Source organism: Rhamphochromis longiceps, linkage group LG10 (assembly GCF_057381845.1).
Source record: "Rhamphochromis longiceps isolate RC_006_pf linkage group LG10, R_longiceps_female_GT1.1, whole genome shotgun sequence".
Taxonomy (NCBI): Eukaryota; Metazoa; Chordata; class Actinopteri; order Cichliformes; family Cichlidae; genus Rhamphochromis; species Rhamphochromis longiceps.
In genome coordinates this window covers 25,505,166-25,532,666 of record NC_140566.1, presented here as the reverse complement: position 1 = coordinate 25,532,666, position 27,501 = coordinate 25,505,166, and the positions used below count along the sequence as shown (strand labels likewise).

Here is a 27,501-nt window from a genome sequence, read left to right as displayed (position 1 = left end):
TTTTTTTTGTTCTCCTGTCCTGCTGTCTCCCTTCCATTTTGGAGTGATGACAGCCAGCTGTCACTACCACACCAGCTCTTCTGACCACAGAGCAAACCCGACAGCAGCACTGATGACATTGCCCACTGAACGTCTCTCTCTGGGCAGTGCTTGGACCTATTTTAGATGCCAATTTCTTTTTGTTTTCTTTTATTTATTCATTAGATTCCTGTTCTTGCTTTTTTTTTTCTGTTTATTCATCTCAGTGCCAGACTTGTCCTTTGCTTCTTTTTTTTCTTACATATATTTTTTATTCCCTCTTGATTCAATCCCAAATATCAGACTGTTTTCTCCATGATGCCTCTTGGGTACCTTGAGGCAAACCATCATTTAAACATTAGACCTGTCAGTTGTATAAGAAGGAATAAGTGTTGATGTATTATTCAATACTTCTAATTCTGGTCTGTTCCGTTTGTGGTTCTGTTTTTACCTGCATGGCTCAGCAGTTATTTCAGCAGGTGTGTACTGAGGTTACTGGTGGTCATGAATGCGAATGCACTCCTCAAAAACATCACCTGTGAATATCACTGTAATCGCGCATTTTAATGTTTAGACTCTAATGGCATAATAGTTCTCAAAATTCTCTGAAAAAAATCAATTACATTATTTTTTTAACAAATGGAAAACATCCAAAAATGTCCAACTGGCTCTAATTACTGTATATTTATATAATATAAAACATTCACATGATACATTTATGCTTTGAAATCCATTTCATTGTTTATATATTCCAATGTTAAAAAATGTTCTAGTCTATCCTTACATGCTGAAGAAGAAGAAAAGAAGAAGAGTCCACACAAGCACAGAAAACATTACACATGGCACAAAGGAAGAAGATCGCAGCTCGTGTAGCTGTTGCGATAGCTCAGCCCCGATAAGAAAGGCAGTACATGTCAGGTGATAACCGATTCACAAAAGGCTGTACACAAAAGATGCTATCGTGCTTTTCAAACCACGGGAGGAAATGCTTCCAATTTAGCAAAGCACCTAAAAGACTGGCATCCAGATCTGTTCAAAGAACTGAAGGTGAATGAACAACATACAAGAAATTATACATGTTAGGTTATCCTAAACTCCACATTGCCAATTTGTTTAACCTCCTAGGACCTGGCGTCCACATATGTGGACATCACATTTTGGGTTATTTATTCTAAAATAATCAATTTTGCTCTACAAGGGCCTGATATCCACTTACGAGGACATTATACTGCTACTCTTCTATCGAAATTTTAAACAAATATCCTCATATGTGGCTCTCATTTTTCTTAAAAAAAAATCAGGTAAAAAAAAAAAAATCAGGTGATTCTTTGTTTTTACATTCGTCGGGTCCCAATATGCCCAAATATCAAAGAGAAATTAAAAATGCATGTCGTGGAAGAGTGTTCGGAGGTTAAGACAGCTGGCAATCTTCATTTAGCTGCTCCTTATAGGGGTCACCACAGCCGATCACCCGCTTCCATCTCCCTATCCCCATTACTGTACGTCCTGCTTCACTACTATGAATCTACCCTGAGGTCTTCCTCTTTGTCTCCTGCCTGGCATTTCCATATTCAGCATCCTTTGTCCAGCATAAACACTGTCTATCCTGCATATGTCCAACTCTTTCAGCCTTGCCTCTCTAACTTTGGTTTCAAACCACTCAACCTGAGCTGTCTCTCTGATGTAGTCATTTCAGATGCTGTCCATCCTGGTCACCCCGATGAAAACGTATTTTCATTTCCGCCACCGCCGGCTTCACTGCCTGTCTTTTTGCTAGTGTCACCATCTCCACACTATACATCATAGCAGGTCTCGCTACCATCTTGTAAACCCTCCCTTTCACTCTTGCTGCTATACTTCAGTCACACATCACGCCTGACACTCCACCCACTCCAATCTGCCTGCACTCTCTTTTTCACGCACTTTCAGTTGCTTTGGATGTATTTGAGGTATTTCAACTTATCTACCTTCACTATCTCTACTCCTTGCATCTTTGTTTGAGGCAGTAGGTACCTTCACACCCACCTTCAATTTATAAAAGAATACAGATACATTTCTTTGTAGTTCTCTGTGTTCTTCACTTTCCACAATGCTCACATTATTATTGGACTTTTTTTTTTTTGTTACTTCGCAAATGCTGTTTCATAGTTTTACTTTAAGTGAATGGCTTTTTGACATACTCTGCTTTTTTTCTTCTGTTTTTTAGCTTTTGGTGGTAATTTACCTTAAATCTACTTGCCCAGCAAGAGCTGCTTTTATAAAGTGAGTTTTTTCCATAACAAACACCATGACTCAGTTGGCAGAAGCAAGTGCCCTCGCATGGCCCTTACTGTCGAAAGGCTTTGAGAGCTCTGCTTTTAAAACTTTAGCTTTCCACTCTGACGTTGCAGTGCACTTTTTAAACCATATTTTATGTTTCATAGTGAGACTTTAAAGCCTGTATACCGTTACAGATCCCCCGAGCATTTGGAAAGGCTTTTATCTTTATGTTGATTCCTCGATTTTAGTCTTGTAGGTTTGTCTTTAGCATCTTCCAACTTCTGTATCTCTCCCTCTCTTCTCGTTCTCATTCTTCTCCATTTGTGTATCAACTTCATTGTTGGAACTACAAAAACACATCTCTGTGATTTTTGTTTTATTCACATTTGAAGAAACCTTCTCTGTGAGCTCTTTTATAATCTAACAACATTAAATTATATATATATATATATATATATATATATATATATATATATATATATGACTAGTTGAATAAATTCTTGAAAAGCAAATGGATCGCTCTCTCTCTCTCTGACAGTTAAACATTCATACATACGTATCATATTAGTGTATACACAATGCAATCACAACACATTCTTGAAGAGTGTTTAAGAGTGTAAAGCTGCAGGTAATTGAATGTTCATTGTGTCAATTCAGTAAACATATTTTCAACGAATTACAATTGCAAGGTAACTGCAAACAAGCAAGCCCTGCTTGTTCATATGCTGTCAGGTATATTGTAACTACAGCCCAATACCATTAACATCAGATTAATGCTGCCTCTGTAAATGTGTGGGAAAGCCTGCCACGCTTCCCAGCCACTAGTTTCCTCTTGTCATTTTTATTATGTTGCCTTTACTCGTCAGTGCACTCTAGCTGCATCTGCACTATGGTAACTTTGATGTAAACTGCAATTTCTTCATTGCATTACAATCTTGTTGTCAGAAGTACAACTGTATCTCCAGCCTCAGTGATAAACACTTCAACTTTTTTGTGCGTTTGAGTGAGAAACACATTTGGAAATAAATGAAAAAGAAACACCGGAGCCAGTTGGTAGTGTTAGCTGAAAATAATTTTTTTATTCTATTTATGTAAATAAAAAGGCTTGAGAAAGTCAATAGAGAACATATTGGATCTGTACCTGCACATATGTTTTACACTGATTCTACATGCGTATATCCTGCACTCCATCTGTAGCCATATTTAAGTGCAGAGCTTGAGATAACGTGAAGAGAAAGCTCCTGTCAAGCAGGACTTTCATTACCTGGGGGACGCTCGGTGATTTGTAATAATATTGTAGCCCTTTTGAGTCTTTCTTGTATGACAAGCCAATAGTCCCCTTGATAAGATTAATTTTATTCAAATGCTGGTTGTGCATTGCACAGTTTCTGTAGCGTAGTGGTTATCGCATTTGAATCACATGTGAAAGGTCCCTGGTTTGAAACACATGGTTTTTGTCTGGGGAAAAAACACATGGTTTTATCTATATCCTTTGTATTCTTTTGTACATATTATATTTTGTATCATTTCTTAAGATGCTTTTTTAAAATATATACACAAATAAACAGCGTAATTTCCCAGCCCAATGTTCATGTGAAAAATATTTTAGTTGGCACTTCTAAAGTTGAGTTGCATTTGAAATGCTTCGAGCTTGTTAAGCGTCACATAAGTAAAGCTGCTGCGTACTACTTCAAATTCAAAGAATTTTGCATTATTAGTATTTCACTTATTTATGACTCAAATAACTTGAAATCTAGAAATGCTTTTGAATGCTGATACATTTCTACTGCTGTGCAGTAATGCTTGCAGGAATATCACTGACTTTTATTAAAAAAGTATAATTATTAATGACTTCGCTACAATTTCAACATAAGCAAAGCCACCCAGGGGCCAGACTGGAGCCTTTGGCGAAACAGTTCTGTCCCGTATGCTTAAAAACAATAATAGTTTTAATCTCCAAGCATCATCTATGTACCCACAATGTCACTCATTTTATTCCTCTGTGCTTTGAATTGTTTTCAGAAATTTTCTGTTAAAAATAGATCTGTCGCCCTGGCTCTTTTCTTCAGTATAATCAACACAAATATATTACTTTTATATTACTTCCATCCCACATAGACTGTAAATGCACAATAGGGCACAGGATTTGTATTATAAACTACAGGCTCTATATAAATGCTTTGGCAAATACTTTCTTTAAAGAGATATACAGTATGTGACTGTAAACATCAGATATTATTGTTGGTACATTGTTGGTTAGATTTGGAGTTTTTGTTTGATGTGGTCTTAAATGAAAGCCATGTTTAACATCCATCCATCCATCCATCCATCCATCCATCCATCCATCCATCCATCCATCCATCCATCCATCCATCCATCCATCCTTCCTTCCTTCCTTCCTCTGTCACTTATTCAGGTCTGGGTCACAGGGATAGTAGTCTAAGTAGCAAGCTGAGACTCAGTCACACCCCCCCTAGCTACCTCTTTCAAGGGACACTGAGCCATATCCAGTGTGTCCTAGGGCTGCCCTGGGGTCTCCCTGCAGGACATACCTGAAACCCTTCACTAGGTTGAACAAAGTCGGCATCCTAGTAAGATGCCCTAACCACCTCACCTGGTTCTTTTTTCCCTTTTACACTTTAAAGAATTTTGCAATAAATTACTTCTTTGCAATGTGGTTTTATGCCTTTTTACCTGTGGAAAGCCAGGGTGAAATACCAAATTTAAAGACGGTAATTACAAACCTCATTAGTACATCTTTAATGCTCAACTGAATTATCTACTGAACTATGCTGCAGTGCTTTATAACACCGAATAAAAAGAATGAATTCTTTATAAGCCCAGCCCGCTGATATTTCATTGTTCTTCGTTAAGAATCTTGCTCTGGCCAGAAATGTTCTACCTTCAACACAGCGGATTTAATGACAACAGTGTAACTGTATAAAAAGAGCATTAAGCAGGGAAAGCCCAATACACAGTGCACCTTTGTGCCTCAACTTTGCAGCCTCTTGCCCCGCAGGGGTTATTAGTCATCTTGGCTATAGTAGCAAAGCCGTCGTGGGTGCTGGGTCTCTGTGCTCCCGGAGCCCTGCAGTGAGGGAGGTGTAGGTGTGGTGTCAGCAGAAAATACAGTATTTATTGTAGAGAGATGTATAAATAGAGAGATAAATGCTAAGAGGTGAGAGTGAGATGAGGCTGAAGATGGATCAAAGGGATTAAGATGCTGATGATGATAAAAGGATGGAGTGTACATGGGAAAGCTATACAGCTATAACTAACTGTATTTTTAATAATGGACATATATTTAAATACAATGTGAGGGCACAGCAAATTTCACACATACGTGTACATGTGCTGGCACACAAACTCTGCCTTTTTTTTACTAGAAGACTGAGATTATTCTCCCCACACTTACATGCCTGCTCAGACCAACTGCAGAAAAAAAACCTGCATTTGAGAGCTTATTTCATCCTTGGCCATGTTGGCATTAATGTGGAAATATAAGTGTGGCAGCTGAAGAGGACTGATGCGCAAGACCTATATTGCTGTAGTTGTAGGTGCAGCAGTGGGAGTGCTGCTGTAAATAATATAGCAGACTGTGTGAATCTGCTTCACTGAGTCTCAGATCAATCAATGAGAACTCTCTGGACCTTTTGGTGTACTTTTTTTTTTAACAACAGACACATGCAGACATGTAAAACACTCACATATCCTTATATCAGCCCTCGGGATGTTGGAACAGATGGTGTGCAGGTAGTAGTTGTTGTCAGTTGTTTTCATGAACAAAGCGTGACACTCGGCTAGTTTGTATTCAATGTAGATTGCTGCTGTGTGAATTTTTAAAACTATATGAATATGGATGCAAAACCAGATTTTTACATACAACCTAACACATAATTTAATGAGGTTCTGAATTCAGTTAAGGCATTTCATTACAACAGGGCAATATTTGTCAGTAGAATTGGAAAAAGATATAGTCGCTCTCATTGTAAGTGTAATTAGCGTTTATAACCCAGTATGTAGAATTGTAGTGATGCTGAATATATGAATTAAAATAAATTGATATCCCAAACAATCATTCTAATTGGTATTTTCTAGATATCTTTAGAATTAATTATTAAGGGATGGCCACTGGGTGCATCAGAAACTTATCCCTTCACAAAAAAGCCTTTCCTCACTCATAAAAGTTTTTTTTTATATCCCATGGGAAGGCAGCCCACAGGGTGGGAAAGAGATACCTGCCATACCATAACGAATGTGACAATGAGATTGACGGCTACCTAGCGTGAATTCCTGCTCACTCTGGTCTCACAGTAGTTTTCCTGTGCTGTAAGACATTCTCTCACATGGCTCACTAGCTATTTATGTCCTTATGCATTTGTCAGTTACTTTGTGTTTATTTTTCTGCATTCATTTTCATGCACTGTGGGTAGTCACTATCCATTTCTCCCAGACAAAACATGTGCCGGCCTTAGTTGAAAACTGGCTATTTTATCATATATGCGCTGTTTGATGAATTTGTTTAAGAGTATGTGTGGAAACTGTGGCTTCAGCCCCCACTGTGATGCTGAAAATGGCCCAATGAATACAAAAAAAACCCCATGAATTATCCAGGAGTAAAAGAAAAAAAAGTTTCAGACAGAAGAGCAGAAAAGCTAATCAAGTTTTAACATCAGCTGCATAAGAATGCAAGCAAATTGTCACTCAAATGGGTAATTTTTTCACCTGCCCCCCAAACTACCCACAATTATCTAAAAAAGAAGAATATTTCTCAACTACCTGATATGTTGAGGATCATGTACGACCAAATGTACAAGCAGCAGCAGGCGCCTGGCTCTTGAAGGTCTCTCTTTCAAGAGATCTGAGGTCCTTAATGGAGCAGGTGCACGTACAAGGGAATTACAAGATCAATAAAGACCTATCAGCTGAACTAGCCACACAAGTCTTGTGACATTTCCTCCCAGGATCATATTGAATATACTTGTCTGTGGAGGGCAAGTCAGCCTGCTCCCTGTGCTGTTATTGTCTGTCATAAAAACATATCACTCAATTATAATATCACTTTGCTTTATTTCCCTGAAACATACCTATGCAGTCTACTAATATGAGAGACAGACAATTATTGGAGCTTATTTCCATCACTGAAAAAAAAATGTTGTTGTTGTTTTTGTTTTGTTTTTTTTAATTCAATTAATATCAACAGTTGCCTCAAAGTGCTCTCTATTGCAGCGGTCCCCAACCTTTTTTGTGCCACGGACTGGTTTATTCCCGACAATATTTTCACGGACCGGCCTTTAAGGTGTCGCGGATAAATATAACAAAATAAAACTATTACCGGTACCGAGAAAAATAAAATTTATTCATAACACACATGAAAAGACCAAGGAAAACAGAGTTAACGATAAAAACGATAACAAAATAACGCTGAAAACCGATAAAAACCCTGAAAACCATACATTTCACACCTGAGCCTCAACTCTCGCGGCCCGGTACCAAACGACTCACGGGCCGGTACCGGTCCGAGGCCCGGGGGTTGGGGACCGCTGCTCTATTGTAAAGTAAAGACCCTAAAATAATATAGAGAGTGGGAAGGAAAAACTCCCTTTTAACAGGAAGAAAATCTCCAAATTCCGAGAAAATAACTTGAAATTTAAAGTTAGCACTGCCAATCATTAAACTCTGTGAAGGTATGTAATTTCTGGTAGCATCAGCATCAGCTGCTGGTTTTAGAAATGATGAAATCCTTGTGTCACTAGCTGAAAATAACTCAAAATTGTGACATAATAACTTTTTTCTCCCAGTGGTATAAATAAGCTCAAATACAAGAAATGTAGTCCTGTACTGCTGAAGTAATAGCCCACTAGCAGTTTCTCATCTATGTTGTCACTGTAGAAATGTCTTCTATATGCTTAGCCACCTTATACATGTAGTATATTTCAATTTTCCAAAAAGAAATGTCATTCGGCAGAGGAGGATGTCCACACTCTCCACAAGATAGCAACTTGTCAATCACACGGTAGCCACGTCCTAAAGTATACCATGCATTATTCAGTGTTACTCTAATTAGGACCATCATTTTTTTTAACTGTAATAACTGGCTAATTAGAAAAGTGATTAATTAGGTATTAAATTAAGTGAGAGTCAGTCCCATTTTCTGCAGTCAATGGAACTGCCCCCTGCTGGAAAAAAAAACAAAACACAGGTTTAAGACATATCTAGGCTCGTTTCAGTTTTCTACCCCTCCGGTTATGGTCATCTTTTATATACTGTCTATGACTAAAGAAGCTACTTACATGTCTCCCAGCATATCATAAGCGACCTCAGAAGAAGTGACCAGAACATCTTTTTGCGTAATTAGTTTTAAATCTTGCAGCAATCTCTAAAAATAAACTAAAAATAGGGGACGAACAAGAGAAACACTGAGTCGGGGTGTGATAAGTAAGCACCCTTAATCACGGCGTCCTTTAGTTTCATCATCAGCCATGCCTCTTCAGAAATCACAGGAAGTTTCTCCTCCATTAGTGTTTTGGGATGCCACAGATGTATTCAGGGTTCATTTTTTAATCTTGGATGACCTTGTCTAAGGAGCTTGGAAAGAGTTGCTTGAAGACGTTTCACCTCTCATCCAAGAAGCTTCTTCAGTTCTAAGGTCAAAAGGTGGAGAGTCTTTTGAGAGTTTTAGACTACGATGACGTGGATGACTGAGAACCTTCACAGACATCTTGGATGACCTTGTAAAAAAATATGCTATCAAAGTTTCCTGATACAAGTTTATGAACACGGAAAAGCCTATAACTCTTAGCCTCTACTTTTATGTAACTGCAGTTTAAAGCAGGCTGCTGTGCGCTGCATCATGGATAGCAGATTTGATTTATGCTGAGGGTTGTTAACTCCTCTTAAAAGTTTGTTGGAAAAGGTCTTTATGCTTACGTTTGTTGGAACCGGTCTTTAAAGAAGCCTTTTAATGAACGTCCACTTCTAGCTTCATAGATTTAGATTTATAGTTTTAGCACTCAAATAGCAACCACATGATATTGTTTAACTGGCACATTAGTCATAATTGTAGCCTCTAGTTTTCTTTGTGTTCATATGGTGATGCTGTCTTTGCGTTTGGGAGGTGGCTACATGCATTTAAGCCTCATTTTGTTGCTGTGTAACATTTAAGTTCAAGTGCCATACCTCTCTTTCAAATGTGGAGATCGCCAAGGTAATGACTAACCTGCCATTTAGAAAGAGGTCATGGAGGTAATGGAAGATTTGTACCATTTAATAGAGAACAATGGCTTTGACAGTGAGTGTAAATTAACTGTAATTATTATCGAAAGTTACTTCGATTAGAGGTTTTTACTGCAGTTGTTTCATTGTCAGTCTCAGACACGAGGGTTTTTCAGTCTGTGTCAGTCTTTGGTCCTTTCTGAATTATCTCAACAGCTATTAGAAGGATTACCATGAAAATGATCCATGTTTGCCTAACGTGAAATGGAATTACAACATTAATAACAACATAGATTTAAACGATTCCCATCACTAGGGCAAATTTGTCCTTTGTCTATTCTTCTTCTCTGTGAGAAAGATAGAGAAGCAAAAGCTGATATTCAGCCTAGACAGGAAGGCTTGATCCTTTAATTAGCTTGTCGCATGTGAATTGAAACTGGGTTATTTGAACTTTTAGTTATATGAAACGAGACAATATGAAATAAAATGTCAAAAGATTAATCAATACTGAAGTCAGTCGCTTGTTGCAACCATGTAATGTCATTCTTGTAGTAAAACAAACCAAAAAAAAAAGCTTTTATCTAAAAATATGTCTCAAGATTTAGACATTTGCAGTTAGATAAAAAATATCTGCCATATTGTTTACAAACTACAGCAATAATTATTGGTAATAATCTGTCTTTGAATTTACATAGTTGTTACTGTTTAATGTCAGCATTTGTTAGAGTTTTATCGAGATTTAGTCCTGATTGTCTGAAGAGATGATTAACATGTTATATCATTACCTGAGAGCAAGTCTGCCAATTTCTGTGCTATTAAAGGCTGTTTCCTCAAAACATGTTTGGGAAAATGGGGCTTAGTCTAATTTTGGATGCTCTCTTGCTGCTGAGTTTTGGGGGCAATATTTAAATCCAGCCTGAATATTGAGGCATCAAAGTGCTGTTGCTGACATTTGGTGTCATGAACAGTTTTGTTCCTGGATGACTTTATGCTTATTATAAATAAATAAGACATAATAATACAATATGGATTACTTAAAGCAGACAGTGGTCATTTAGATTAATTATTCTTTTTAGACATTTGTCCTTGTTATTCTGTTTATTTATTTGATTTTCAGTGTATTTATTTATATATTTTTTTTCTTGACCTCATTGTTTGTTGATGTCTCCTTTTGATATGAAACAGTTTTTGTTCTGATAAAAACACCACGAGGTTTAAATGAAACTGTCGATCAACCTCATCTACACTGTGTTGCTGCCACAGGCTAAAGACGGACGAGTCGCTAACATATCTAAGGGGACAAATTTCCCTGGCTGATCGACCAGATCTCAACCCCAGGCTTGTGTGGCTGTGCAGAGTGGAGGCGAAATTTATTTTCAGTTAATGCGCAAGAACCTGTTCAAAAACTACACTTTTCAGACACAGTTCTGGGAGATGCTTCACCTGAGATTCTCAGTCTGTGTCTGTGGTTGGTTTTTCATGTGCTGTGTCTAATATTTAAAATTATCAATACTGAAGGTGGGACAGTAAAGACAACACCCAATCGCAGGAAACACTTCATATCTTAAAAATAGGTTGTTTTTAACCTTTTGACAGTCTATTTTTTTTTTTATTTCATTTCTGTTTTACCATAAGATTTGTGATCTTGTAGAATTTTATGGAGTCTGATGTGGAAGCTGGATGAATCAGTCCTCTTGTCAAGTGTAGTATTACCCCTAGGCCAAAGGACAAATTTAGAGCTTAATGGGGGAGGAAGGCAACAAAAGATGCGCCTTGAATATCCATGTAATCTAAACAAAATTGCCCTCTGCTTGTTTGCATTCTACTTTCTGTACTAAAACAAGAAACATCATTTTTGGTACAGTGCAGTTAAACTGACAGGTTTGTGCTTATCTGTGAGTATCTCACCTAACACCGAGGGCCGCTGCTGTCCATTGATATTCCAGCTTGGTGTGCATGTCAGAATAGCTTTGTCCAACTGTGCAGAACAGGGGAGACAGTGTTTGACGGCGCGTCTCAATATTTAATTATCTACAGCTGCTTCAGAGCAAACAGATTGATCTGTAGGATCAGCAGATGTGACTGTACATTTCCTGGACGGCACAACTCAAATAAACAAGTGCTCCATCCACATGCCCTTTACATGCACATGTATGCTACACTCATGTAACACTTGAATTAAAAAGACGGCGGCACTTTAGTGGCTCGATCACAAAACGGAAGCTGTCTGCTGGCAGGGAAAAAAGAGAAAACTCTTTGTGTCTGTATGGGTTTGTGACTGCAGCATATTTCCATGGATCAAGGTGGTTTATGACATTGTAGTGCTGCAGGCAGTGAGTCCCACATCAGCAGGGCAAATATTCTTCTAGTCTAATTACTAAGAAGCTCTTACAGTGTCCCTCTGTCTCTCCAAGGAGAAAGTATCAAAAAACAACAAACTAGCCTCTGTGGAGCTGGATTAAATACAAAATAAAGTTTATTGTGATTGCCTTTAAATGTTAAAGGAATTTAAAGAGCTTGAGAGTCTAGCCTCAGGTATAAATAAATTGAGGCATATTTTAGTTGCTAAATAGAGCGAGGGCTTAGACAGAAGTACTTTGCTTCCAGAGTGAAGTGACATATTCTGACTTTCTCTTTCTGTGTGTGTGTGTGTGTGTGTGTGTGTGTGTGTGTGTGTGTGTGTGTGTGCGCACTCGCTGTGTTCTTTATGCTAGTGCGCTCTGCACACACATTATATACCTCACTGTGGATTCAAATTACCAATAGCTTTTTCAAAATGATTCAGTAAGGGCTGAGACTGACAAGATTGTAGCTTTTCCCGACAAATGAAAAGGCAGTCAGTCATGCTGTGCTTCCAGTTATGCTCTCATCCACTTAGGCTTGCATAAAAGGGGAATAAAGGAGGAAACTTATGTTGGATTATCATAAAATGTCAGGGAGATAAGCCAAAATAGTCTTACCACCGCATCCCAGTCGCTTATGTTCCTATGTAATTATCAGCAGTGCTTCTCGTAAAACATGCACAGGAAATCTGTAATTATAGTGGACAATGTCTGGTTTCAGTTTCTCTGAGGCCCAGTTTAGAAAGATATTGACAAAGAGAAAGTGAGGAAACAAAGACAGAGACACATACACATGCAGTGAAATAGAGGGGGGGAGGGAAAGGAGGATGAAGAATAATCAACAAAAAACTGCAGTGACAGGATAGAAAGGCTTGAAGCAGTATGGTCAGCATGGTATTGTCTTGGCACCATAAAAAAGCTTCGTCTTGTAAGAGCCATTTATATGTACTGTGCCAGCGGCTTAAACAGGAAGGATTATCAAATGACATTTTTAGCCTCTTAAGCAAGCCACAATTGCAACCAGCGTGGTCCAAAAGAGAGTGAGACAAAAGAACTTATGGTGAGGATGAATGCGAGTGCTACGAATTAGCTAAATGTCAGACAGCTTGCGTATTGTAAATGTAACTTTTGGGCACTATTGTTTCTGTTGTTTGAACGGCAGCTGTTCATGTACTCTGTTCTCTGAACAAAATGGGAAAAGAAGAAAGAGGACGGAAGGGGAGAGAGCTAGGGGAAGATGAAGAAGGAAGAACCAGCGCCAGTGGATAACAGCCACTGGATGTTTGTTGCTAAGCATTTAATCTCTCATGCTTGGAGAATACAAACGATCTTGTAATCGTCCCCGACCTTGACATGAACAGCAAGGTCGCAGGGGAGCTGGGATATTTTGCATTTCCCACAGATGCTTTGCCGAGACACGCAGAACAATTAGTAAACTGGATATTGAGTCTCTCTTCACTCTCTCCATCCCCCTCACACTCCCATCGGGGTAGTTACCTGGCACGCCCCCAAGCCGCGACTTAGTTTGATTCCCAATACTTAATTATGATAAAGAAGTAGTCAAAGTAATGTCAGGTCAGGCTGCACCTACCTGTGGGCTGTGCTTAACTGCCAATATCGAATATGCTTATTACTGATTACTCCACCAGTTATTTTCTATTAACTGATTCCAGGTTTAGACAAGAATATGTCAAATGGACAGAAAAAGGTGGTCACACATTTCAAAATCCTAAACTGCTACTATCACAGTAGTTACTGTGATTTATTTGTTCTGTTAATCATTATTTTTGTTCACATAAGGTTTAGTAATTTCAGCAGCATTTGTGTGTGTTCGTATTTGACCATGTTCCAGTGTTTGCAAGCACAGAAGCTGGATATTAGACAGTGACTATAGAGTGTATGTTTGTTTACATACTAACACCTAAAAGTGAGTAGGAGGGTGCCGGTGTGTTAATGTATGTGTTTGTGTGTGTGTGTGAGCTTGTGTTCCTCTGTGCATTGGCCCCCAAATCTCCTTAATGCAATTAAGGGACTTTTGTCCTCTGACAACAGCGTATTACCTCTATTATTGAATATGCTGAGAGTTGAGATATGATTATACTGGAGGCAAATTCAATTTCTCTTTTCAGCAGTTTGAATATAAGAGCGTGGACTGGGTTCTTTTAAGTTAAGCCAGTATGGTTTTTAGCCTTATTCAAGAGAGGGATAATAAAGTTGACCCCTTCTCAGCATCCCTGACTCAACCTCAAAACTGCATGAACACATGTCGTTTATTGTTTGCCCTGGTTTCCATGGCAAATAAGAGAGCTTGTTGACTTCAAAGGTAAACAAGAGGCACAAAATGCTTGCAATTTTAATAGGAGAAACAGCAGGATCAATTAGGGCTTTTAAAGCTTTGCTTTAACGCCAAAACTTCATTTTTGTGAGCGCTTAGAACAGTGATTTAACTGATAAAAACGCCCGCCGTAGGCCTGTAATGGCTGCGGGACTCCTAATCTCCTACCACTTCTTGACATTTTTATATTTTAACAGAAACCAAAAGGATGGTTCAGAAGTTCTTATCTTATGCTGATCTCCATAAACTGTGCTTTTGGATATGCAAAATGTGTTAGTACCAGTAGACAAAATGGAATTTCAGATTCATCTGCATTCACAGGCACTGACTAGCTGTCAGAACAAGTTTTGGCTTGAATGTCTCCTGCCTACACTGGAAGTCCTATAATGTTCTTAGAGGCTAATTCTGCCATGTAGTTTCCCTCTGTGGTTTTCCAAATTGTTCTAATGGTGAATGAAGCGGTCTCCATATAAAATAATAACTCAACTCATATGGTAGGGATATTTGGATCTGTCCTAAAGTGGTTCACCTAATTTCTGGTTGATAGAACACTTTTAGTTTCAGTGGGAAACGTCTGGTCAGATGTAGTAAAAAATTTCATGCGGAGTCCCACAAGGATTGGTTTTAAGCCCCTTGTTATTTTCATTATATATCCTTCCTTTAGGCCGTATCATTAGCGGTTTCATAATTATTTCCTAACATCTGTATGCAGATGTACATCTCCTTTAAACCTTGGGAATTCGACAAATTATCCACTCTAATGGACTGTCTTAAGGAAATTGAACAATTTTTTGCAGCTGAACGCAGACAAGGCTGAGTGTTTAATTCTTGCTCCAGAGAGTATCAAGCCCCAAATTTGTCAATTGGTCCTTTCTCAGCCTCGACAAAAGCTACTGCTCAGAATCTTGGAATAATTTTTGATCAATCTCTGTCTTTTGATGCTCATATCAAGTCTCTGACCCGCTCCTGCTTTTTTCATTTAAGAAATATTGCTAAACTTAGGACTATTGTCACCAAAGGTGAAATGGAGATGCTTGTCCATGCCTTCATCTCCTCCTAGTTATTGTAACACACTCTTTTCCTGTCTGTCTAAGGCTTCCTTAAATTGCTTTCAAGCGGTCCAAGTAATAAATTCTCCCATATCACTCCCATGTTAAAATCCTTGCAGTGGCTTCCGGTTGGGTACAGATATCAGTTTAAAATCCTCACTTTTACATTTATGTCTTTACGAGGAGAGGCCCCCACCTATATCACTGAGCTTCTTCAGCCCTACTCTCCAAACCGAATCCTTAGATCCACTGATAGTGGTCTTCTGACTATTCCACGGACCCATTTGAAAATGAAAGGGGATCACGCTTTTCAAACCCTAGCTCCAATACGGTGGAACAGTTTACTTCCCCCGCTACACACCATTGACTCTGTGGCTTCTTTTAAAACATGGCTTAAAACACATCTGTTTAGAAAGGCATTTGGGTAATGTTCATGTGTAATATGTTGTTTTGTTTGTTTTATATTCCCATGTGAAGCACTTTTTAATAGCTTCTTGTTTTAAAAAGTGGTTTATAAATAAATTTTATTTATTTACTTAATTACTCAAAAAATCAAGTCTCATCTATATCAAATGTTTTACTCATTTTTGTTGTAAAATGCTTTTATTTTCAAATAAAACTACAGAATGAATTTTTATCATCTTGCAGATAAACCCTAAAGTTAAGCCTCTGCCAATGAATTCAACACTGTGGGTGCTTGCGTAGGAGAGTTTCATGTTTGCCTATAATTAATTGGGCGCTCTCACGACCGCATGAAAAAACATGTAAACTCTAGGAGGGATCTGGCATTTTTATGTTTAATATATTCCCCTGGCATTTGCCAGATGAGGTTGTGAGGCAGCAAATTCCTTGCTTGTACCTTTTAGAGAATCTCGTTTTCACTGTAATAACCCCACGGAGCATGGGCCAGAGGTCAGGCTCACAGAATCAGGAAACATCAATCCAAGGTGGAGCATCTGGCTGAATCAGCAGCTTTTTGACTTCCTTTAAGTGCAGATAGATTAAATCAGTGAGAAGAAGAAGAAGCAAGGTGCCCTAGGCAGTGAGTGGTTACAGTGGTGATGGCTGTGTGCATTTGTCCCTGCATATGTGTGTAGGTCAGGAGATGACACAAGGAGTTGTTATAATGAAGAGGGTGAGTAGTGAGTGCATTTGTGTTAATAGGCAACAAAATAGCTAAGGCAGAATGTGGAAACTCTACTTACATTTTCAGTGCCCTTATATGCTCAAACACACCTTGGTATGTTTGTATGCACATGTGCTCGTGTATGTGCAAATGATTACTGAGAGGTGTTAATAAGGGCAGCCTGCAGTTTGAGCTGTAGAGAGTTAGACTGGGTTTAAAAAAAGGTTTATCCTCGTTAGCACCGTGTGATAATTGCCATCACGTTTGGAGGTGTTTGTCATTGGTTTACGGTTTTTCTAATTTTGGTGCCTACTGTATGATCCATGCAAATGTGTTTTCCTTAATACATATTTGATTAGTTTTATTCTGCACCACATATGTAATAATTTTTTTTAAATGAGAATTAATGTCTTTTTTTATATTGTTTTGATTCATTTATTTGAAAACATATTTGATTATCTAAGTTCCTCAGAATCTCACACTACATGAGAACTGTCCTTGAATTTTGGCCATGTTATTTTTAAGCAGCAAAAATCTATGAGAAAGCAATACTCATGTCTTTGTCTGTCTGTGCTGGAGAGACAAATCTATTTCATTTTTGCTTTTTGTAAATTCAGCTGATCTCTATCTCTGCCCTTGTAACTCTTTCCGATTTATATACGCAAGTAAAAATTGCCTAAGTTTCCCCCTCTCATACGATTTTATGAAGGCATACACTCTGGCTTTCTTTCTTGATATAAAAGCCCTTTTCTCTCTTGCTCTTCCAGCCCTATCTGATCCGGATGGAGACCCCTGTCGGAGGACCTACTGTGGACGGGGTCGACAATGTGTGCTAATGGCAAAAACTGGCCGCGCAGAGTGCGTTTGCCAGGAAAAATGCCGGCCCTCCTTTGTGCCGGTGTGCGGCTCAGACGGCAGATTCTATGAGAACCACTGTGAGGTTTACCGCACTGCCTGCCTGGAAAGAAGACGGATCTACGTGGTACACAGCAAGGACTGTTTCTTTAAAGGTACAGATTTAGTGCTACACTGCTACACTGACACTGCAGAGGGCTGCCACACACTGTTAAAAAAATGACTGAAGTTATATATTTGAAGTTATATTTATAAAAAAAAAAAGTCTATTTAACTTGGATATTCTATTATAATTAATCAAAATAAATTACAAAGGCATTTAGGATGAAGAAGATATAGAGGACATATGTGTGCCCATGCTGTGATACTGCAGCTGTTTGTCAAAATTATTTTCCCCCCAAAGTTTGATAACAAACAAACTAACAGCTTGCTGCATGTATTTGTTTTTCAGGGATATTTCAATTTTACGTCAGTCTTTTTCACATATTTCACCATCTGTTGTTGCTTAAAAAGTCTTAAAGTATTAGGTTTTGTGTGTACCTTTGGAACAGTGGGTTCTTTGTTTTTTGCAATAATTTGCCTTATCCAAAGTAACAAATAAGAAGGTCACAAAAAGTGTATTTGATATAAAAATTAATGTGGGTGTTTAATGAGTCAAAATGTTATGTGATACTCTGTAACACCTTGTGTTAAATACACTTTGATTAAGTAGTTACAAAAACATTTCTATATAAAGTCATTCATAGTTTTCATATTAATTGAAGATGTGTGATGCGTGTGAGTTTGGAAACTTAACAGTCCCATGTTATAGAATGTGTGAACAAGTTAATGAGCCTCCCATGTCGCAGCGCTGTGCCTTCCAGGTTTCAGCTCAAAGAACCGCACATCTTTGTTTCCAACTCGCCTCAGCACAAAGCTAGTTTTTTAGCTTTGGTAACTCTCTGAAGCTTTCAATCCAGCTGTGCTGCTACTTCCTACAACTCTCTTAGCCTGCGCTCACTCAGTTAAAGGAAGTGCAGCTGATCAGGCATCTCTCTCTTCACACTGAGTGATCATTTCTCATGTCAATATAGCCGAAACGCCCACCTGCTGTTTTTAACTTATGTCAGGATTTTAGCAGTGCATAGATAAAAGAAAAAAAATAGTTTAAATTAACAGGTTACTATGTATTATTGCATATGAAAATATTGTGAAAAACTTTTTTTTATTTCAAGTTCATTGCACATTAAGTGAAATATGTTGTCGTTTTTTTTTATTTTATTTTAGTTTTAAAGATCATTATTAGAACACATCAAAAACAAAAATCTGGTATCTCAAATTATTAGAATATTTTATTTTCAGTTTCAGTAAATGAGTTAAATGTAATCTATAGGGTTAAATACCATGGTATTGTCGACTTGTTCAGTACACGCAACAACAATGACAACTGATTTGGGTCCAGATGACGATACCCTCCACAAGCCACAGAAGGTCACTGCTGAAAAGGCTGGCTCTTTGCAGAGCGCTGGATCGAAGCATATTAAATGAAAGTTGAGAGCAAGGATAAATTGTGATAGGAAAAGGTGCCCAAGCAGCAGAGATGGCTTTCCAAGAAGATTCAAATTAAGAACATGTGGCGCTTCACAAGGACTGGACCGAGGTGCACTAACATCATCAGGAAAGTGGCCTCAACTGTCCCTAATATTACGACACTAATCCATAGAGAAGGAGGAAAAGGGAGGAAAAGAACTTTTGATCAATGGTCCAAAGTCCTCTTATCACATGAAAGTAAATTCTGTCTTTCTAGGTCCTAGAGTCAGCAGAGGCACAGAATCGAAGTCCAGGCTGAATTTCCCACAGTCTGTGGTGATTTGGTTTGCCATGTCATCAGCTAGTGTTGGTCCGCTGTGTTTTATCAAGTCCAAAGTCAACGCGGAAATCTACCAGGATATTTTAGACTACTTCATGCTTCCATCTGCTGCAGATTTCCCTTTTCCAGGATGACTTAAGGCCTGCTCACAGTGCTGAAACTGCTACCAAGTTACCTGACCAGAGCCTCTTTTGATTAATTTTAGGAAATACACTAATGATGAGAGATACTAGATTTCTGATTTTCATTAGCTGCCATAAACATCAAAATTAAATATTACACCTTACGCAATGAATAGAGAATATAAGTTGTTGGGGTTTTTTTTAATTTTAATTAACTCTCTCCAGGCACACCCACTTCCCCATATTCAGTGGTTATTTTGCTCAAAGTCCTTTCTGTGGTCTCTGGTTGCCACAACACTTCCAGTGTGAAAACTCTGGTCTACGTTATCATCATCAACAAAGTCTCACAATAATACAGACTCAGAGACTTGGACTGGAATATACATTTATAACTGAAAGCCTCTGTTTTAGATATATATATATAGAGAGAGATATACATGTATGAATAATACATTTTCCTGCTGACCCCATCCTCACCAGTGCATTGCTTAGCTTTCACGGCAATTCATTAAATGATGGTCGGCACTTCAGCTGCCATTTATTGAAGGTAATACGCCGATAAGGAATAAGTACTTTGGACGACCCCACTTTAAAAGCTGAATTAACCCTTAAAGACGCTTGTGTTCATTATTGCTGCCAACAACTGAACATTTGTCGTACTTTGCTTTCTTGTCCCTTCACACTTAAATTGGAAGAAGCAAGCAATTATGATGATTTTAGCTCTACTGCTGTTGGCTTTTAAAGTCTGTTGAGATTAAGTGAAATCAAGTGAAATTATTACATGGGCATATTATTTTTTTCCTTTCACCTGGCTTTTTTGTGTAATTTCCATTGTTTTCCACTGCTTACACAACAACAAAAACACTGTTTCACAGCCTCTGTATCTTTGATGTCTCACTACATCACTGTGTATGGCACATGTTTGATCCCTTTTGCAAGTGAAAATTGCCCTCAAATGATATTCTAATACCCGTGAGGGGTACATATGAACAGTCTGAAGGCTACGCTTAGGTTTTAACTTTGATTTGATGTTGAAACATTTAAACAAAAATCGTCGCATTGACAAGCAAAGCAACTGTTTTGTAGCATGTTGCCAGCTGTCAAGTTCCAGTCACAAACATCAATCACTGTGAAAATTGTGCCGGTTTCTGTCAGCCACCGATTCAGTTGAGATGAAAGGACGAAATCATCTGTAGTTTGGCGCTGAAGGCTGTGGCTCGGGGTCGAGTTTTTCTGGGAAACAATAGCGATGCACTTACACTGGGACAAGGACAGTAGGCATTTTCATCAGGTGCTTATTCATCTCTTCTGTCTGGTCGACTTGGTTAATCATGCTCCTTTCACTACAGGTCAGCTTACTTATTAGGCAGTTGGCCCTAATCACAAAGACTGGCCTCTAAATCATTTATAATTGCACCCTAAAAACTAATTTGATGATCAATCTAATTGTGGAACTTTAACTGAGTTTTGAGTCAGAAGGAAACCAGTGTTGAGCAGTGCAAACATATCATTAACAGGTTTATTTTGCAGCAAATCCTTTCATAATTCTAAATTTTATATGCATTCAATTAGATTATGAAAATGGCCATCCAAACATTTTTCCATAGACGTTTATGCATTATGTGCACATGCACTGACTCAGTCTGTTCCTTCTTTCTCCTCACTACATATCCATGCACTCACAAATCACCACAAGGTTACCTGGGATCACTGGTTCCCTATTGTAAATCGTTTAAATCTTCACTCTTGACTATCTCTCATTAGCAAAATCGCACTCTCAGCATGAACAGTCTGTATTATTATCCAAAGGCAGCCCACTCACTTTATTATGACTTCGATTTAAAGGTAACGGGGCTGCAAACCTGGTGGCATAGCCTCTTTTTTCCCAGTTTTCCAGGTCAGACTAGTATTAAGCATGTTTTATACTCCCTCGGGGCGCTAATGTTAAAATAGAAAGCAAAGCTATAGTTATTTTTGAGCGCATGATTTCATGTCAACGCAGCACAGAAACACAGACGCACAATAACTCACACAAACATGGCAGCACTTTCAGGAATATCACATTAGGGAGGCAAGGATTCCTTCCAGACATTACCATGCATAGCTAATCCACATTAGGGGCGTTCAGTTGGCACATTAAGCTTAAACTTGATGTCTGAATGCAACCCAGCAGGAGATGGAAAATTGTGGAAATCGGTCAGATGTTATGGGAATCATGTGTGTGTCTGTACATGTGAAGTCAATATTGCACATGACATACAAAGAAAACATTAGAAGGCACGTCTCTCAGTGGTGTGCTACAGCCATTATTCATAATCACTATTTGTACAGAGCACTGGAAAGAAGCATCCCTGGCGTTGATCAATAACGCTTGAAAACAGCAACACATCCTGTTCTGGTTTGAAGCTCTGCGTCGCATCTCCAGCTGCAGAATGAGACACAATTGACCATTTTCCTCCATTTCTGTCAGGATTTCACTCGGCAACTACCCCAGTCCTCAACGGTTAATGACAATAGGATAAGACAACAATATTATACAGAAGTACGATAATAGTAATATGTGTCTTTCAAATAAAAATGAATAGAGAAAAAAAAAAGATGAAGCTGCAAATGTGCTCATACGCCCCCCCCACTCAGAGAGTGAGTAAGACACAAATGGATCTCTGGGGACCCCAGAGCAATGTTTTAAGCCACTGACTTTTTTTTTTTTCACAGAATAGGGTGGGGGTATGGGGGGTGGGGGGGGGGGGGGGTGAATTTGCTTTCAAATATGATAAACCTAAAAGCTCAGCTGTGAAAGCCTATTTCTTTCAGCTCAGGGCTAGGGTCAAAGTCACAGTGTCAAATATAGCAAGTAGTTATGCCAGCTTTCGTCTCGTCATATTTGCATGACTGTGATTTTCTCCGCAGAGCTGGTCCAAAGCTCTTCACTTTGGAAAGGGAAAAAATAACTGACCTTTCCTTACTGCCTTCCACTTACAGAGCTCATTTTGTTTATGCATTAAGCTTTTAATAGGTCTGCATGCATAACCAATGGCATCCGCTGCTACAATTACACATGTTACTTTAAGCTAAAGTGGAGAAAAACACACGCAAACACACACTGACACACACACACACACACACACAAAAGAAACCAAATAATTAAACAGATTTTTTTTTTTCATTTTATTTATGAGACTTTTACTAGAGTTTCCCAGTTCATCTGCAGTTGCCTGTTTCAGTCACTTACCTGAAATTTGTCATGACTTTAATGAGATTTTACCTTTGTACTCTTTAAAAAGTTTTGTTGTTTTATGTTTGGGGGTACAATTGTATCTTGTAACATCAGAAGTTTCTATGAGCTTCAGAGAAAAAGTTGACTTTTTTCAAGGAGAGAGGTCAACTCTCAACTCTCCTTTGGTTTTATGTTTTTAATTAAATTTTTATCTTATTTTTTCCTCGGACAGTGGGGAAAATCAAGGGAGAATGTTTAATAGCTCAAACTACTGTATACCTGTTGTGGCAAACAGAGTTGCACAGGTGAAGGAGTTTACCACTCGGCTATCTGAGGGTACCCAGATATTCTCTTTGATGCAGCTTGAAGGAGGCTGCAGCTTGCTTCTGGCTTGATACTCAAAAGTGTGTGGTAAAGGATTTGACTTTTTTGACAGACGGCAAAGGTGATTTCAGGGCAGGAAAAAAAAGGATAATAAATGTCTGGATGGGGTTTTTTGTTCTCCCCACTTCTTTCTTTCTTCTCAGCTGATGATTTAATACATATTGGCTAAAAAAAATGTGTATTTGTATAATAACATTAGAATAACAATGGGATTATAAAATGCCACACTCTGAAGTGAATTGATAACTGTTACATACCAGTAAAAGGGACACAACAATGTTTAAACCAAAACCCTATAAAGAGATTTTCATTCTTTCACCTTTTTTATGATAACTTTAATTCTGTTTTCACTGCAGCACTTCTAAGATTAGTCTGAGCTCACTTCAGCTATCCATTTCACAAAGACCCCGCTATAAAATTACCACGGAAACCACAAATGTCTAACGTACACAAGGGAAAGTCAGTTTGTCTGCTCAAGTACGGCAAATAGATAATCGGCTTCAAAGTCAAAACTTGCTTGACGCCAAATGGCTTTAGAAAGGGCAAACTGTCAATTAAAAAGATTGATGTACCTGAAGCACTCAAACTTAATAACCTATTTAGATTCAAATTACTAAAAGTACCAGAAGTCATAAAACAGGTTTTCAGTCTGTCATCTGTTTTTTTTTACTTTTTTTTTTTTACTTTTTCTTTTTATAACCATGTGATAAATTACACTCTTGTCAAGTGATTGATCTAATAAAAATGATAACACCTTTTAATAGAGTGGCAGTGCCACTCTTTCGCTGATTTTATTTTCAGAATGAACTACATATAGTAGTGCATCAGAGACAGCTCACCTTAGTTTTCCCTGTGTTTTAGATATCTGTTTATTTATTTTTGGCTAATTTGGAAAAAGGAGATTACTTTGAGACAGAAATGTTGAAATCTGGAAGTGATTATTAAAATAAAATTACACTTGGCATTCACTTAATTCTTTTATTAAGTGCATGATGTATAAATTCAATTACATTTAAAGATTTTTAAAATCTCATTAGCTTTAGAAATCCCTGAATTTCTGAAACAGGCACCAGAAGCACAACATGTTTTCTCTTTCTTCTCCTGTGATGAGTGCTGGACAGAGAGTCGGCTCTTTTCTGACCTTGCCTTTGATTATGGCCCTTTCCCTCTGAAACGATCCGAAAAAGAACTAACACACTTGATTCATCGCTTTCATCTTCCTGATGAGTAGGAAGCTTCTAGAAAAGGCAGTCCAAAGAGACATCTGTTTTCACCAGGTTGTGTATGCCACTCCACAGGGAGGTCTTTAATGTACCTGGTTTGACCACTCTATTATGGACAAGTGTCATTCTGGTGATTCTAAGTTGTGATCCCGCTGACTCTTAGATCAGACGAGCAATGTGGTAGCTTTCAGACTGAAATTAGTGTTGAGTCTCCACTGGGTCTTAGTCTCCACTGGGTCCACTAAGCCAGGCGGTTCATAACATTAGTTGCCAGCCCTCACTTGAAATTCCTTGTGGGGAGCCCTGACCCCCCCCCCCCCCCCCCCCCACCCCCACCCCCACCCCATCCTCTCCAGACTGGACACCAGCCAGGTTAAAGTTGATTGCAGAGCTGCAATGATTAATTGATTGGCTGACTGGTCAAAAATTAATTTGCAGCCATTGTGATAATAAACTGCTAGTTTGAGTCACTTATCAAGCAGAGGGGAAAAAAAGGCAGACATCCTCATTTCACCTTTTGAAGACATCAGTACTGAAAATAGTTCTTCAGTTGCTTTAACTAGCCACTTAAATAAAGATTCTCATAAGGGTGCTGATTGATTGATATTTTAGCAATCATCAGTCTTCTTGAGATTCACAAGCTGTTGCCAAATTTCACAAAAAAATGACAGCTACAGTGTTCTTGATATAATGAATTGCTTTGTCTTTTCCTCTCTCCAACCTCCCTTTTAGCCATCTATCAACTACCCGTGTTTGCGGTGTCTCTAACTTTTAGAGCTGCCTCAACCACTCTGATTACTCTTCATCATTCGGGCTCATTCAGTGGCAGCTGTGGTTATTGCATTAGCCATCAAAAGCTTCCCCCGTTTGTCTTTGTACTCCCTCTCTCTCCCTGCAGCCCATGGCAGCACCCTGCCTCCACCGTCCATCTTATTGCTTGCTAACCCTCTACCCCTTCCTGTGACTGCTGCTATCAACTTAGTCACGCAAACACACAGTAGTTTGATCATTCTCACAAGAAGGATCAACTTAACTTGAGCTCCAGGGCTGCGTCTTTAGTTTTATACATTAATCAAGATTATATAGGGTTAAAATTTAATGCCATTAAAGATGAAAAACCAAGTGTAATTGCGGGATGTTCATGACATCTTGTTTTTGTCTTGCTTTCTTTCTGCAAACTCTTTGTTGGATTTAAATTAATATAATTTTCTTTGGTTTATTAAAAAATGGCCAAACAATTGCTGTATAGTAATATCCCATAATGAAATGTACTTATGAGCAATTTGTTGCTATGTCACTAAAGCAGGCTGGAATCTAGAAATTATGTATTGCTGATTCTGATACTAACTCTCCAAGGTTTGTTTTTCTTTGTACATCCATACACTTTGTTTAAACTGCTTATCCAATTCAGTCCCTGTGTGGGTGTGGAGCTGGCCTTCCTTATCGTCACAGGTAGAGCGCACTCCACGCAGAACACCAGCAGGTTCGAGCAATGAACCTTTGTGCTGGGAGGCAACAGTACTGACCACTGTCCCACTTTTCCTCCAACAGTATGTTTGTACTGTCATTAATGACTGACCTACTTGGGTGGTGTGAGCTAATCAGTTCATTGAATACATTTTATATTCATTCCACTGAACCCTATCAACCTACATCAATCAATTCTACATTACAAGGGCACATTTTAGAAACCCAAACTCTTTAACTGAACTGCTCCAGCAGGGATGTAAAATTGTCCATGTCACATAACAAAAGCTAGTCTGGGCTATGTGTAAAACATCCATTCACATACACAAAAACACAAACTATCACCAGCAGGGGTTGCTTTGGCAGGACTTTATTTTAGTTATGGTTTGCTTTTACATGTATATCAGCCAAATTATATCAGCCTTATGTCATCTTGTGCAAACACTTTTTCGTCATTTTGTCTTTTCGCTGCTGCATTCATTCACCTCATTTAGTTGGTCAACAGTCTCCCCTGCGAACAAAGGAGGTGTCTTTTGACCACTGGTTTACCCCAATGTACTGGTGTAGGGGTAATACCATCGACACTCAACCAATGCTGTCTGATATTCCATAAAACCTTCATGGTGAATCAGGCTACACCTGCTGTGGTTAATTGGGTATCTTCCTGTAATTCAAGAGATTTCTGTCTGTCTGTGCTTTTGTTGCTTTGTCCGCCAACACCTGTGACATGATCAAGAGTTTAGCAACCAAATTTGGCACACAGATCTTAGGCACCTGAAGGTTCTTATCTATATCAGGATATCAACAGGTTGCCAAGCAACCACCTGTTAAGCATCTTTTTTTGTTAAGCAACTTTTAAGCATCTGTGACATCATATCCTGCATCCTGTCTTTTTCATTTCACAGCTCCAACATCCGCTTTATAGCCACAAAAGTGTAATTTTGAGTGATATTACATATAGGGGATATTATATTGTCTTCACGATGTCTAGCAACAGACTAAAAAACATGAATGGTACCATTTTCATTTCATGGCTATTAGCTCCAATAGGCCAAATAATACTGTAGTGTAGGTATGTATTAGTACTAGTAAATAATTGTAGTAAATAATGGCTTTTCATATTATATATGCCAATTTAAAAACTAAACCCAAAACTATCATTGTTTTGTTTCATTAGTTAACAAACATAATGACAAACTCAAAGAAAATTCTTTATCTGATATTCCAATAATTTTCTGTTGCAAGTTACAATTATTTTTGCCTAAACAGTCGTTTGGATGAATATGTCTTGTTTTTGTTCCTGTATTTTGTGTTAATTTTGCATTTGTTTTAATGGCAAAATCAGCTAAATTAGTACTAAATGTTCATTATAACATTATAACATTCTTTCATTAGTTTTAATCATTATTGATTTTTTTTTATTATTTTTGCTTTATTACAAGCTTCATCTTTAATGTTTAGTAGATGCTCAGGTTTTTTTTGTTTGTTTGTTTGTTTGCTTGGTGGATTGTTTTTTGGTTTTGGCTTTTTATTTTTCACCTCTCTTATGTAGATGCCTACTCATCCTTTTACGTGGACTCTCTCTCTCTCTGAAACACACACACACACACACACACACACACACACACACGAAAATGACGGTACACGCTTCTGTCATGACAAAAAAAAAAAGCAAAAAGCAAAATAATCTCTTATGAAAGAGAATGTTTATTCATGCCTAAGAGATTTTGACATGCTTGTCACAACACTGCCATTGCCTCTCACTTTGCCTTTTCTGTGGTGCGCTATACTCCACAGCACCACAATGGACCTCTTAAATCACTTGCCTGGCTTTAGCTGCAGACGTGTGCTGCTCAGCCTGGCACATGCAGTATGGATATATTGATAATTTAAATCCGAGTTGGGAGTAAACAAATTGTGATGGGCATCACAATTTGAAATTCTTTTTTTTTTTTCTTTTTTACTGCTTCTCACCATAGATGTATAACACACACACACACACACACACACACACACACACACACACACACACACACGCAC

At 38.3% G+C, this 27,501-nt stretch overlaps 1 protein-coding gene across 1 annotated transcript in view; it reads left to right on the top strand.

The window, feature by feature from the left end:
* Positions 1 to 27,501, top strand: part of fstl4 (follistatin-like 4) — a 224,057-nt gene that overhangs the window by 79,827 nt on the left and 116,729 nt on the right. The window contains exon 4 of the mRNA XM_085421101.1: positions 17,112 to 17,354. Within this exon, the coding sequence (XP_085277227.1) occupies positions 17,112 to 17,354 (243 nt within the window). The remainder of the gene's footprint in view (positions 1 to 17,111; positions 17,355 to 27,501) is intronic.